The following is a 14,914-nucleotide window of genomic DNA, read 5'->3' as shown; positions in this document are numbered from 1 at the left end:
GTGGAGTCGAGTGGATAACACGAAAAGCGGCTGACACGCCCCCACCCGCCCCAATGACAAAATCGAGCCCTATGCCTCTCATGAGTACTCTGTTTCCTCTTTTTTATTCAAGTTTCTTATTCAGAACTACATTCAACCCTGGATTCCCTTGGACTTCGGTGTAATTAATAGTCTACATGTGGGACCTTGTCAAAAGCCTTCTGAAAGTCCAAATAAACTATCCATTATCTATTTTATTCATAACATCCTTAAAGAAATCAAAAAGATTTGTCAAGCAGGACCTCCCCCTTTTAATTCCATGCTATTACTTATGAAGCTATTTCTACATAGATTCTCATCCAACCTGCTTTTTAATATAGGTCCCATTGTTTGTCTTCTTTTTAACTATAAGTACTACCTTTCCCTTCTCCCAATCCTGTGGATCCTCTCCAATACCCTGTATCTTTCATTACTGTAGCCAGTGTCCCACAAATTTTACTCTCGTTTCCTTTAGCATTCTAGGACATATATTTTTCAGTCCATGTTAATCTTCAGTGCCTTTAACTTAAATACCTCCTCAGTGATTTCAAAAAATTCTATGATATTCATTGTACCACAGTAATTGGATCTAGCTTAGGCAGGTGGGCTTCATCTAATCTTAATCAGATGTGACCTGCTTGATCTTCCTCCCTGTCGCCTAATTAGACAACATTGATAAATTTTAGAAGGCTGTAACCTATATTGTCCCTCCCAGATGTGGTACGATGCTTAGTAGCACATGCCCCAGACTACCTCTGCCTTCCAGCTGAAGTATGATATGTATTGAAACTAAAGCAAAATACTGCGGATGTTGGAAAGCTGAAATAAAAACAGAAAATGCTGGAAATACTCAGCAGGTCAGGCAGCATCTGTGGAGAGAGAGAAACAGAGTTAATGTTTCAGGTCGATGACTCTTTGTCAGTTCTGACGAAGGGTCATCGACCCGAAACGTTAACTCTGTTTCTCTCTCTCTACAGATGCTGCCTGACCTGCTGAGTATTTCCAGCATTTTCTGTTTTTATTTATGATATGTACTGAAGTGCTTTTGTGGGAGACTACAGTCTCCCGCGTAAAGAAATAGGCAACACAGCGAGCTACAAGAAATAAGTCTTTACTCCAACTCTCACAATACAGTACTGAATTCGTAAAGCCTGCGAGCCTGTGATGACTCACGGATTGGTCATCTGCTGGAACCTGATTGGTTTTCCTTCTCTCAGCAGCAGGCAAGTCTGAACATGCCTTATTCCTCTCAGCTTGCAACTGTCTTGCCGGGGGAGGGGAATACAGCAGTTAAAAGGGGATTATACAGGTTTATCTACATACACACAGTGTTTCCCCAATGTGGCAACGTCACATACGCCCCCCCAGAATCCTCATTAACTGTAAAAGTCAGTCTCTGTGGAGGTTTGACCAAACGGCCGTAGCGGCTGTAGTAGCCATCTGGCGTGTGAGGAGGGCTGTCTGGGAGGTCGGCCGGTTGGTTCGTTGGCTGGTCTGGCAGCTGGTCTGCCGGTGGGCTGGCTGGACGGGCTGCCGGCGAAGGTGGGGCGGCGGCCGGGAAGTAAGGTTCTGGCGTGTCTTGGTCCTCTTGTGGGGCCGCCGCCAACGTGGGAGGTCTGCCCCGCCGTGGGGGAAGAGCCGGACGAACCGGGAAGCTGAGGTCCAGGTGCGCCGGTTTGAGGCGGTCTACTGAAATAAGGTCTGGCTTCCCGCCAACGTCGATAAGAAAAGCTTTGTCTCCCTTCTCCAATACTGAGAAGGGGCCGGTGTATGGTGCCTGCAGCGGGCCTCTGTGCGTGTCCCGGCGCACGAAGACGAACTCCGCATGTTGTAAGTCCCGAGGCACGTAGGACGGCTGCGGGCCGTGTTGCGAAGTGGGCACTGGACGGAACTGCTGGGCCGCGTCCTGGTGCAGGGAAAGCTGTCTGGCGGCCAACCACGGCTCCGTTGTCAGGGGGAGGAAGTCGCCTGGTACTCTGAGCGGTTGGCTGTAGACCATCTCGGCCGCGGAGGCGCGGAGGTCCTCTTTGGGCGCGGTGCGCAATCCCAGGAGGACCCAGGGTAGTTTGTCGATCCAGCTGGTGTCGGCCAGGCTGGCGCGGAGGGAGGCTTTCAAGGAACGGTGAAAGCGCTCACAGAGCCCGTTGGCCTGCGGGTGGTAGGCTGTTGTCCTGTGCAACTTGGTGCCGAGGCCGGCGGTGATGGCATTCCACAAGTGGGAGGTGAACTGGGGGCCTCTGTCCGAGGATATGTTGGTCGGCACGCCGAACCGGGCCACCCATGTCGAGACAAATGCTCGCGCGACGTCGGTCGTGGTGGTGGAGGTGAAGGGAACCACCTCGGGCCATCTGGTGGTGCGGTCGACGATCGTGAGCAGGTGTGTGAAACCGTGCGACGGCGGCAAGGGGCCTACCAGATTGACGTGGACGTGGTCGAAACGCCTCTCGGGCACCGGGAAACACTCCAATGGCGCCTTGGTGTGCTGCTGGACCTTAGCGCGCTGATACACCACGCATGTGTTGGTCCAGTCTCTCACATCCTTGTGGAGTCCAGGCCAGACGAACTTGGCGGACATGAGTTTCTGAGACGCACGCATCCCTGGATGTGAGAGGCCGTGGATGATGTTGAAAACTCGCTTGCGCCAGGCGGATGGGATGACCGGCCTAGGCGAAGGGACTGAGACGTCGCACAGGAGGGTTGTGCTGGCTGCGTGGAAGTGGATGTCGGCCAGAGTGAGGCTGGTGGTTGACGTCCTGAATCTCCGCATCGGCGGCCTGGTCTCTCGCCATGCTGGCGTAGTCGACGCCCAGGTGCACTGCGTGGAGCGAGGGTCTTGAGAGGCAGTCGGCCACCAAATTGTCCTTGCCGGCGACGTGGCGGATGTCCGTGGTAAACTCCGAGATGAAGTTGAGTTGGCGCTGTTGGCGCGCGGACCAGGGTTCGGTTACTTTGGCCATGGCGAAAGTGAGCAGCTTGTGGTCCACGAATGCAGTAAACGGCCGGCCTTCCAGGAGGAAACGGAAGTGCCGGATTGCCAGGAACAGGGCCAGGAGCTCTCTGTCGAACGTGCTGTAGGCCTGCTCGTTCTTGCGCAGCTGTCGGCTGAAAAATGCCAGTGGCTGCCACGCGCCTTCGACCCACTGTTGCTGGACAGCGCCGACGGCGTGATCCGAGGCGTCTGTGGTGAGGGCGGTCTTGGCGCCCGGGATCGGGTGGGCCAGTAGTGTGGCGTTGGCCAAGGCGCTTTTGGTCTGGTGGAAGGCTGTCGCCATCTCGCTGGACCAGGTGAGTTGCTCTTTGCCCGTTTTGCCCCTGGTGGCTTCGTAGAGGGGGCGCATGAGTGAGGTGGTCTTGGGCACGAAACGGTGATAGAAATTGACCATCCCCAAAAATTCCTGCAGCGCCTTGACCGAGGTGGGCTGGGGAAAGTCCGCCACCGCCTGCACATTGGAAGGTAGGGGAATGGCTCCCCTTGGCGAGATTCTGTGGCCGAGAAAGTCAATTTGGGCTGCTCCGAACTGGCATTTGGCCGGGTTGACGATTAGCCCATGTTGGCTGAGGCGCTGGAAAAGAGAGCGCAAATGCGCGATGTGCTCGGCCTTGCTGGTGCTGGCCACGAGGATATCGTCCAGATAGACGAACAGCAAGCTCAGGTCCCGTAAGACGGAATCCATGAGCCGTTGGAAGGCCTGTGCGGCGTTCTTGAGCCTGAAGGGCATGCGCAGGAACTTAAACAGTCCGAAGGGGGTGATGACCGCCGTCTTCTGGACATCTGCGTGGTGGACAGGGACCTGATGGTAGCCGCGAATCAGGTCGACCTTGGAAAAGACGGACTTTCCTGCTAGGTGTGCCGAAAAGTCTTGGATGTGCGGAATAGGATATCTATCGGGCATGGTGGCATCGTTGAGCCGTCTGTAGTCGCCGCAGGGGCGCCAGCCACCGCCCGGCTTGGGCACAATGTGGAGGGGGGACGACCAGGGGCTGTTCGAGTGGCGGATGATGCCCAGTTTCTCCATCGTGGCGAATTCTTCCTTGGCCACCGCCATCTTGGCTGGGTCCAGGCGTCTGGCTCGGGCGAACACTGGTGGTCCCGTAGTGGCGATGTGGTGCTCGACACCATGCTTGGCTGCCGCGGCTGTGAAGGTCGGTTGTGTGAGCCTCGGGAAATCTGCGAGTAGGCGGGCGTAGTCGTCATCCGCCGGGGCAGAGCAGGACCCGACGAGGGCCGGGCTGTTGCTCTGCTGGCAGGCCAGTGAAGCGAAAGTTGCTGCGTCGATCAGGCGCCTGTCGCGGACGTCGACCAGGAGTCCGTGGGCGCAAAGAAAATCGGCGCCCAGCAAGGGATGTGCCACCGAGGCCGTCACGAAATCCCATGTAAATCGCTGGCCGTTGAAACAAACCTCGGCCCGTCGCTTCCCAAAAGTAGCGATGGCTGCGCCATTTGCCTCCACGAGGGGTGGGCCGCTGCAGCCTGCCTGGATGTCGAGCTGGGAGGCAGGAATTATGCTGCATTGGGCTCCGGTGTCACAAAGGAATCTGCGCCCTGAAAGGGAGTCGGTTATGTACAGCAGTTTACCTGCGGTGCCGATGGCCATCGTGGCGGCGGGGGTGCGGTCGAGCGGGCCTAGACAGCGGCGCGGGGCTGGCGCGTTGGGCCGGGCGGCCATCTTGGTTTGATCGAAAGAGCAGGGTGCTCTGCAGCGTTGGGCCTTGTGGCCGAAACGCGCGTGGTAGTAGCATAGTTCTGCGGCCTGGCGTGGCGGCGCGCGCTCGGTGGTGTCGGGGGGCCTCGCGGCTGCACAGCCAAGTTGGGCGACGGCGAAGACTTTGTCCGCGGCGGCTGCCAGTTGTACGCAGTCCGTGATCGGGGACCCCGCGAGGGCAGTCTGTACCTGCTGAGGAAGCAGGCTGAGGAAAAGGGCCCGAAACAAGAAGCACTGCGGTTCAGAGCCCAGGAGCGCAAGCATCCGGCTCATCAACTGGGTCGGGGTAGAGTCGCCGAGGCCTGGTAGTGAAAGAGGCCTACGGGCCCTCTCCTCCCCGGACAGGCCGTAAGCCTGCAGCAAGCGGCCCTTAATGGTTGAGTACTTGCCGGTCTGTGGTGGGTTCCCCAGCAGGTCGAGAACTTCGGCGGCGGTGGAGCTTGCTAGTGCTGAGACTACGTGGAGGTACCTTTCTTCATCGTCTTGAACCCTGCGAAGAGTGAATTGGGCCTCCGTGTGCACGAACCAAGCTGGTGCTTGGTGTTCCCAGAAGGTGGGGAGCTTCAAGGACGCGGCGCCGGCCGACATCGGGCTGCTGCTGTTTGCCGTCGGGTCGTTGCTGGCCTCTGTAGGGCTACGTGAGTCGGGGGCTTCGGCCGCCAACATTCGGGGTCACCAATGTGGGAGACTACAGTCTCCCGTGTAAAGAAATAGACAACACAGCGAGCTTCAAGAAATAGGTCTTTACTCCAACTCTCACAATACAGTACTTAATTCGTAAAGCCCGCGAGCCTGTGATGACTCACGGATTGGTCACCTGCTGGAACCTGATTGGTTTTCCTTCTCTCAGCAGCAGGCAAGTCTAAACATGCCTTATTCCTCTCAGCTTGCAACTGTCTTGCAGGGGGAGGGGAATACAGCAGTTAAAAGGGGATTATACAGGTTTATCTACATACACACAGTGTTTCCCCAATGTGGCAACACCACACTTTGACATTTCTGAGAGATGTGATAGAGTGCTATATAAATGCAAGTCTTTCTTTCTAGCAATTAGTGACCCATACTGTCCCCACTTCTCGCTCCAGGAAAATGTACATGGTAAATGGCTCGGACCATTGCACTCTCCTGGGTGGAGTACGATATTTGTTGAGAACAGTTTGGAATGTCCCACTTACATGACCGCAAGCAACTAATGTAGAATCCTCTGAAAAGAAGGATGGTTTTTGATGCAGCTGTAAAATAGCACTTTCGGGATACAAGTTTAAATTGGAGCACTGCAGCACAACCATTTAAATATTTGAGTTAGTTAAACTTAATTTCCAAATAAATGAAACTATCTGAAATCCCCACTGAATCTACACTAACTATATCTTTAGCTCTTCTTACAGTTCTATATCTACTGATAGCTTTGAATTACAGATACAGTTACAAATCATTAATATTTAACTTCATCTGTATCTGTGTACAAATGGATGGAACAACAAGGTACCATTTTAGTGTTTGGTGAGCTCTCCTGGTGTTAGCATAGTGGGTAAAGATACTGCCCACCATAAGCACATGTGTCGCACAGACCTGAAAGTTGCAAATTCAATCCTGTGTGCTGTGTTAACCGATCTCAGCTGCAGCGGTGGGAATCCTGCCCTGTTTGCTGTCAATAGTGGATGAAGACAGGATTAGGTTGTGCTGTAATTGTCTTTGGTCTCCTCCGCAAATTCCGTTCCCTAGCCACCGACTCCATCCCTCTCCCTGGCAACTGTCTGAGGCTGAACCAGACAATTCACAACTTTGGTGTCGCATTTGATACTGAGATGAGCTTCTGACCACATATCCACGCCATCACTAAGACCGCCTATTTCCACCTCCGTACCATCACCCGACTCCGCCCCTGCCTCAGCCCATCATCTGTTGAAATCCTCATCCATGCCTTTGTTACCTCTAGACTTAACTATTCCAATGCAATCCTGGCCGGCCTCCCATCTTCCACCCTCCATAAACTTAAGCTCATCCAAAACTGCCGCTCATGTCCTGACTTGTACCATCCTGTTCACCCATCACCCCTGTGCTCACTGACCTACATTGGCTCCCAGTTAAGCAATGTCATGATTTTAAAAGTCTCATCTTTGTTTCCAAATCCCTCCATGGCCTCGCCCCATCCAATCTCTGTAACCTCCTCCAGCTCTACAACCCTCCGAGATACCTGCGCTCCTCTAAATCTGGTCTCTTATGCATCCCCAATTTTAATTGCTCCTCCATTGGTGGTCGTACCTTCAGTTGCTGAGACCATAAGATTTGGGATTCCCTCCCTAAACCTCTCAGCTTCTCTTTCCTCCTTTAAGACACTTCTTAAAACCTACCTCTTTGATCAAGCTTTTGGTCATCTGCCCTAATATCTCCCGACATCAGTCGTCGGAAAAATGCTGGAATCCTTATTACGGAAGTGGTAACAGGGTACTTAGAAAATCATGATTAGGCAGAGTCAACATGGTTTTATGAAAGGGAAATTGTGCTTGACAAATCTATTAGAGTTTTTTGAGGATGTAACTAGCAGGGTAGATAAAGGGGAACCAGTGGATGTAGTATATTTGGATTTTCAAAAGGCATTTGATAAGTTGGCACATGAAAGGTTGTTACACAAGATAAGGGCTCATGAGGTTGGGGATATTTATTAGCACAGATAGAGGATTGGTTAAAGGACAAAAAACAGAGAATAAGAATAAACGGGTCATTTTTGGCTTGGCAGGCTGTTACTGATGGGGTGCCGCAAGGATCGTGCTGGGGTCTCAGCTATTTACAATCTATATTAAATGACTTAGATGAAGGGACCGAGTGTAATGTATCCAAGTTTGCTGACGATTCAAAGCTAGGTGGGAAAGTAAGCAGTGAGGAGGACACAAAGAGTCTGCAAAGGAATACAAGACAGGTTAAGTGACTGGGCAAGACGTTGGCAGATGGAGTAGAATGTGGGGTTATTAACTTTGGTAGGTAGAATAGAAAAACAGAATATTTTTTAAATGGTGAGAAACTATTAAATTTTGGTGTTCAGGTGGATTTGGTTGTCCTTGTACACAAAACAGTAAACATGCAGGTACAGCAAGCAATCAGGAAGGAAAATGATATGTTGGCCTTTAATCCAAGAGGGTTGGAGTACAAGAGTAAGGATGTCTTGCTGTAATTATACAGGACTTTGGAGAGACTACAGCTGGAGCACTGTGTACAGTTTTGGTCACTGTACCTAAAGAAGGACATACTTGCCTTAGAGGCGGTGCAACAAAGGTTCACTAGATGAATTCCTGGGATGAGAGGGTAGTCCTATGAGGAGAGATAGAGTAGAATGGGCTTATACTCTCTGGAGTTTCGAAGAATGAGAGGTGATCTCATTGAAACATATAAGATTCTGAGAGGGCTTGGCAGGGTAGATACTGAGAGGCAGTTTCCCCTGGCTGGCGAGTCTAGAACTAGGGGGCTTAGTCTCAGGATAAGGGGCCGGCCATTTAGGGCTGAGATTAAGAGAAATTTCTTCACTCAGAGGGTTGTGAATCTTTGGAATTCTCTACCCCATAAGGGCTGTGGATGCTCCGTCGTCGAGTATATTCAAGGCTGAGATCGATAGATTTTTGGACTCTAAGGGAATCAAGGGATGTGGGGATCAGGTGGGAAAGTGGAGTTGAGGTCAAAGATCAGCCATGATCTTGCTGAATGGAGGAGCAGGCTCTAAGGGCCATATGGCCTACCCCTGTTCCTATTTCTTATGTTGCTTAAATTTTGTTTGATAACGCTCCTGTGAAGCACCTTGGGACGTTTTACTACTTAAAGGCGCTATATAAATGGCAGTTGTTGTTATAGTGGTCCAGTGGTTGAATAGCCTATTGAGCATACAGACAACATGGTCTCTTGAGCGAAGTACCAGTCTGCAGCTGCTGTCTGTGGGACTGTACTCCAGCTAGAGTCAGCGCTTTCAGGGGATGAGGGGAGAAAATTGGAAAAATAAGTATTTGGCATTGTTGTCGTTGAGTGAAGCAGTAAAACCGCGTTACTCATTGTGATAATGCTCCGTAAAAGTTAAATGAGAATGCATTTGGACGCAAATTGTGTTGAATGTTGGTAAACGAATGGAAAGTTTTTTGCCAACATATTTTCATGAAAACATTTAAGTCCTTTAAGTATTTACCTTTAAGTCTGAGCAAGCTGTGGAGCCACCGTATTGGTTTGGGGGACACAAGCGGCATTTCCAGCCACACCCTGGATGGGCAGCTTGAAAGCTAAACAAATAGTGAGAAACCTTCTGGTGGGGGCAGATGTTTCAAACTGTTTTAATTGAACCCTTAAGGACACGGCGGGGGGGGATCAGCCCAAGTAAAATATATCTAACAAAAGTGCCATCTTTGTAGAGAGGCACAACTAATAACACCCACATCATACACAAAAAAGGAAACTTTTTTAATTAAATCATATTATTTACAGTATCGACAGCTTCTAAAGCGCGGCGTAATCAATACACCGGAATTAATAATCGTGTAATATTTTATTTAGATTTTTCAATAAAATACTTTGTAAACCAGACATTTTTTTGTTGCAAAAATTGGTACTTATTATTATGTAACCCCCTCCTCTTCCCTCCCCAGAATCGCCCCCTATTGACACTGGATCCCATTACATCAATCACAAGGACACTTGTTCAGCCGCCGGTTCTCCACCCATCGCCTCCAAGGTCAGAGACACTTAACGGAATTCACTCCCAGACCCGTTGACCGATCACAAGAAGGGCGACGGGAAAAAAGACAAAACCCAATTAACGTCGGCAAGAAACCATGAGCACTTCGACGGCTGGGTCCCGTGAGCGCACCGTGAGTAACCGCTCAGCACACATTGTTGATTTAGTTGGTTGTATTTGTTTACCCTTTCGATCCATTCCCTGCAACTGTTGAATTTATCACCGATGTGAAAGTCTCATTAAAGTCACTGGCATTCTGCGAGTTACAGCACAGGCGCGCCCGCTGGCTGGCTGGGTGTGAAGGGGATTCGGGGGCGATGCTAATATCGGGAGGAAGGGTCACTCGGTGCTTTACACTCACCGTGTTGTACAGCGTCCCGCTTTCACAGGGTTCTGCCCTGACTACGTGGCAATAATCCCCCTACCTCAATGTGCTATTTATTACCAGTATATGCACTAAGATTGTCGAAGGAGTCTTTTGTGAGATTAATTGTGATTGTGAATTCCTTTTTTGTGAAGTTCTAAACAACCTCGCAAGACGAGCGGATAATTTCAATCAAATCTTTTCATTTGCACTTCGCCGCGCTCCATTGCGTTTCCTTGACTTTGCTTGGGTCTGACTGCATTTATTTGCAGCTTTCTCGCCGATAACGAAAAGAACAGCTTGCATATGATGACAGCATTATTAAGTCATCTCTCGACTGGTCCGGGCACGTTAGCCCTTATTCTGTCATGTGCTACCCATCAGCGCCTTTCGTTTATGCGTGGGAATTGGCCACTGTGTGAAGTTATGACTAGATCGATTTAAATTTGAGATTAAATTCCAAAAGAACTGCTCATGGAAGCTCTGAAATATCAGGTGTTCATGCTGACAGACCTTTTTTGTGTATGTAGGTGCACGAGTCGCCTCTTTAAATACTTTCTAAAGCAGTGCCCTTCAGCCAAAGTACTTCACATTTAGTATGGCAGGGAGATTTCAAGAAGTCAAACGAGACTCCATTTAACATTGATTCTTCCCAAACAGAAGAAAATCGGATCACTGTAATCCAGAATAGTCGATATTTGGGAATAATTATATAAATAGGGGGTCGAAGGGCATTTGAGGAGTGTTGCGTTGCCTCCGCTGACATACGTCGCTAACCGGTCCTCAATGCCGTTCGTATGGGATGTGATCAGTATTTGTTTAATGTGCTTTAAAGCGCGGTCTTCGGGTATGTTGTGATGCTGTCAAGTGACCTACTCCAGCGTAATCTGCATCAGTCTGAGACTGGATTAACAACAACTTGTATTTATGTAGCGCCTTTAACGTGGTAAAACGTCCTACGGTGCTGCACAGGAGTATTTTAAGACACAAAATTTGACACCGATCCACATAAGCATAAATTAGGGCTTGGTCAAAGAGGTAGGTTTTAAGGAGTGTCTTAAAGGAGGAAAGAGAGGTAGCGAGGCGGACAGATTTAGGCAGGGAATTCCAGAGCTTGGCCTTGGCAACAGAAGGCACGGCCACCAAAGGTTGAGTGATTATAATCAGGGATGCCCCAAGAGGGCAGAATTAGAGGAGTGCTGATATCTCCGGGTGGGGTCATGGGGCTGAAGGAGATTAGAGAGATAGGGAGGGGCAAGGCCATGGAGGGATTTGAAAACAAGGATGAAAATTTTGAAATCAAGGCGCTGCTTAATCAGGAGCCAATGTAGGTCAGCGAGGACAAGGGTGATGGATGAACGGGACTTGGTGCGAGTTAAGACACGGGCAGCCGCGTTTTGTATGACCTCAAGTTTATGAGAATTTAGGAGAATTCAGCTGTGCGCTAGAGCCAAACACAAACAAAATTGGGGATTAATTGGCCCGGGGGCTTGCTGGTAGAATTTCTACTGGCGTGGCCACATTGCCAAGTTTCATGCCTTCATGTTTGTGATGTGCCTTTTTCCCCTGCCATCATTTTGCAAGGCAGTTGACAGAATCTTGCGCCTAATAGTCCTGCTCATACTCGAGGGAAAAACAGTTCCAGTGGTTGCTCAAAGGAACCATGTCGTCGTTTGGAGGCTATACATCTGAGGCACTCAGTTAATTTGCTAAAGGTCCATGTTACATTGGTGGCTTTATTCACATTCAGGACTGAACTGAACTTTCCATAAGCAAACTGAGAGTTTTATGAACCAAAACCTTTGAGTCTTCATTCACTGCCATGTAGGAGTTGGTGCAACCCAGTTCTACCTCAAACCCCAGTGAATTGTTTAATGGAGAATACATGAGATACCCACCACATTCTCCCAGCACATCAGAAGACAGAAAAATAAGACACCACTAATGTTGTGTATGTACCTTTTAAGGGAATAACTGGTCTCAGACTGCAGTACCGGCAGTGACCACCCCTGTATAAAAGGCCCTAGCAGGCTTCTGTAGTTTCAGTTTCCAGGTTGTCTCAATTCAGTAAAGACTTGTTATAATCAACTCCTGCAGTCCGTGTCTCAATTATACACGGACATAATACTGGCGACGAGTAAGAAACGAACTTACCTGCAACTCGGCAGCACCTCAGATGACGTTATTGAAGGTTGAAGCCAGAAGAAAGAAAAAAACAATCCAAAGAAACTCGATAAACGGGCGTCGACTGTGGGCAACCGCCCTCCAAATCATCGAATTGAAAAGTGCAGGAGAGACTGTCGAGAGCCAGGCTTGGTTCTCCAGTCTGTGGTTTCCCAGCTAATCGGGCTGGTGGCAGGTAGTGCACTGATCCTTCCTGGGCTGCGGCGGGCTAGAGCTCGATCGGGTGGCGAGTCGGGAAGCAAAGAGAGAGAGCGAGAGGGTGGAGCACACAGGGCGTGGCTGGTGCTTCGAAGCCGGGCAGCGTTCAGACCTAAGAAGAAGGAGGGAAGTGTCCCAGAGGGTCCGCTCCACGACGGGAATGGTTCTTCAATTAACGGAGCAAATATTGAAGCGCGATAGAAAAATAAAAATACCGCGGAGAGCGGCGTTGGCAGCAGCGATCGGAGAGGCGCGAAGACCATAGGGCGTCGCTATTACAGGATAGTAAAATAAATATAATCGCCAGCAACAGCGGCGGGAAAGCGCGGGAGGCGCCATCTTAACTCGGCGGGGAAGAAGGAAAAGCGCGGGAGGCGCCATTTTGATCCATCGGGGACGAAGACAAAGCGCGGGAGGCGCCATCTTAGATTTTCAAGATGCCAAAGACTGGCGATATCGCTGCCTTCGATAATGCAATAGAAGACTGGACCACGTATGTGGAAAGAGCCGGGGTATATTGCGAGGCAAACGAAATAGCCGATGAGAAAAAGGCATCGGTATTGCTAAATTTAATGGGCGCAAGAACGTACGGCCTACTGCGGGACCTGATTACTCCAGCCAAACCGAAGGCGAAGAGTTTTAACGAAATTGTTGCTATCCTACAGGAACACCTAAATCCTACACCGCTGCTGATAGCAGAAAGATTTAAATTCGACAGGAGAAATCAGCATAAAAATGAGAGCAATGCTGATTACCTTACGGAACTACGCAAGCTATCAAAGCACTGCCAGTTCGGAGCAGGACTGGCAGATACCTTACGGGACAAATTTGTCTGTGGACTCCTGAGTGAAGGAACCCAGAAGAGGTTACTCTCAGAGAAAGAGCTGACGCTAGATAAGGCTTTCAGCGTGGCAGTATCGTACGAAGCAGCAGCAAGGGGAGCTGCGGAAATACAACAAAAGCCACAGGAATACGGCACCCACGAAATTACACGGGGATTTGCAAAATGTTATCGCTGCGGCAGAACAAACCATGACCAGAAGGACTGCTGGTCCAAGGGCAAAATATGCAGGCAATGCGGAAAGATGGGACACATTGCACAAGTTTGCAGGTCTGGGAAGAAGACCAACGACAACAAAAAGGCTACTAAGGAACCGTACAGGAAAGTACAAAAGATGACGGACAGTAGTTCCGAAGACCAGATGAGCGATAGTGAATCCGGGAACAAGAGACTAAGCTGTCGCAAACTTCACAACGTAATCACAAAAGAGGATCTCCGAACCATTTGGGTCACCCTCACAATAGCAGGGTCCCAAGTCAAAATGGAATTGGATACAGGATCAGCTCTAACCGCCATGAATCGACGAGACTACGAGCGGCTATTCTCACACATACCCTTGAGAGAGACATCCATTGTCTTGAGGACGTATACGGGGCAAAAAGTATACCCCAGAGGAAAAATAAGGGTGCCTGCCAAATACAACGGCAAGAAAATATGGAAATTGTATCTCTACATTCTGCAAGATGGTGGACCACCGTTATTGGGACAGGAATGGATCAGAAAGATAAGTTTAGACTGGCACTCCATTCAGGCACTGACGGTGGCTGGTAAAAAGGATGACGACGTCACTCCTGGACGATTGTCAACAATCTTAGCTGACGCCAAAGAGGTATTTCAACAAGAACTGGGCACTCTTAAAGGCATAACCACCTCGATAAAAATAGAGGAGAATGCAATTCCCAAGTTTTTCAAAGCAAGACCGGTACCATATGCAATTCGCCCAGCCGCCGAGGCAGAGCTGGAGAATCTGGAGAAGGCAGGCGTGTTATCTAAGGTAGACTGGAGCGAGTGGGCGACACCCATCGTTCCTGTCATGAAGAAAACGTTAAACAATAAGTCTGAGGAGCCAAGGAAGGTTCGCATCTGTGGGGACTTCAAGGTGACGGTGAACCCAGTCCTTCACACAGTACAATATCCTCTTCCAAGGATAGAAGATATCTTCGCCTCACTATCCGGAGGGAAGCGTTTTACAAAAATTGACCTAGCGCAAGCATATTTGCAGATGGAGGTTGAAGAATCCTCTAGGAAGTATCTCACGATAAACACTCACAAAGGTCTTTACCAGTATAATCGACTGGTATTCGGAGTAGCATCAGCTCCGGCGATATGGCAAAGAGCGATGGAACAAGTCCTGCAAGGGATTCCGAGGACTCTGGTGTTACTTGGACGACATCCTAGTGACAGGTGAAGATGACAGTGAACACCTTGCCAACCTAGAGCAGGTGCTCACTAGACTACGTGAACATGGGCTACGAGCCAATCGCCCCAAGTGCGAGTTTTTTAAGAAACAGATATCGTATTGTGGCCACGTGATTGATGAAGAGGGGTTGCATAAGTCCCCTGACAAAATTGAAGTGGGAGTTAAGGCTCCAGCGCCTGAAAATGTGTCGCAACTGAGGCCATTCCTCGGATTGGTGAATTACTTCCATAAGTTTTTGCCGAATTTGTCCACAATTCTGCATCCACTGAACGCCCTACTACGAATGGGAGTAGCATGGAAATGGAGCGATGAATGCAAGCGGGCCTTTCAGAAGAGTAAGGACCTAATCACTTCAAGAGAAGTATTGGCTCACTACAACCCATCACTACCGATAAGACTGGCGTGTGATGCGTCTCCCTACGGCATTGGGGCGGTACTGTCACATAAATTCCTTGATGGTTCAGAGAGGCCGATA

General features: G+C 49.7%; 1 protein-coding gene across 1 annotated transcript in view; it reads left to right on the top strand.

The window, feature by feature from the left end:
* Positions 1–9,353: 9,353 nt before the first annotated feature.
* The window catches only part of LOC147106106 (ninjurin-2-like), a 304,500-nt gene continuing 298,939 nt past the window's right edge, over positions 9,354–14,914 (top strand). The window contains exon 1 of the mRNA XM_086008875.1: positions 9,354–9,565. Within this exon, the coding sequence (XP_085865001.1) occupies positions 9,530–9,565 (36 nt within the window). The 5' untranslated portion in view covers positions 9,354–9,529. The remainder of the gene's footprint in view (positions 9,566–14,914) is intronic.

Source organism: Somniosus microcephalus, chromosome 16 (assembly GCF_052327205.1).
Source record: "Somniosus microcephalus isolate GS21.2 chromosome 16, FLI_Smic_1.0, whole genome shotgun sequence".
Classification (NCBI taxonomy): Eukaryota; Metazoa; Chordata; class Chondrichthyes; order Squaliformes; family Somniosidae; genus Somniosus; species Somniosus microcephalus.
This window is presented reverse-complemented; position numbering and strand designations above follow the sequence as displayed.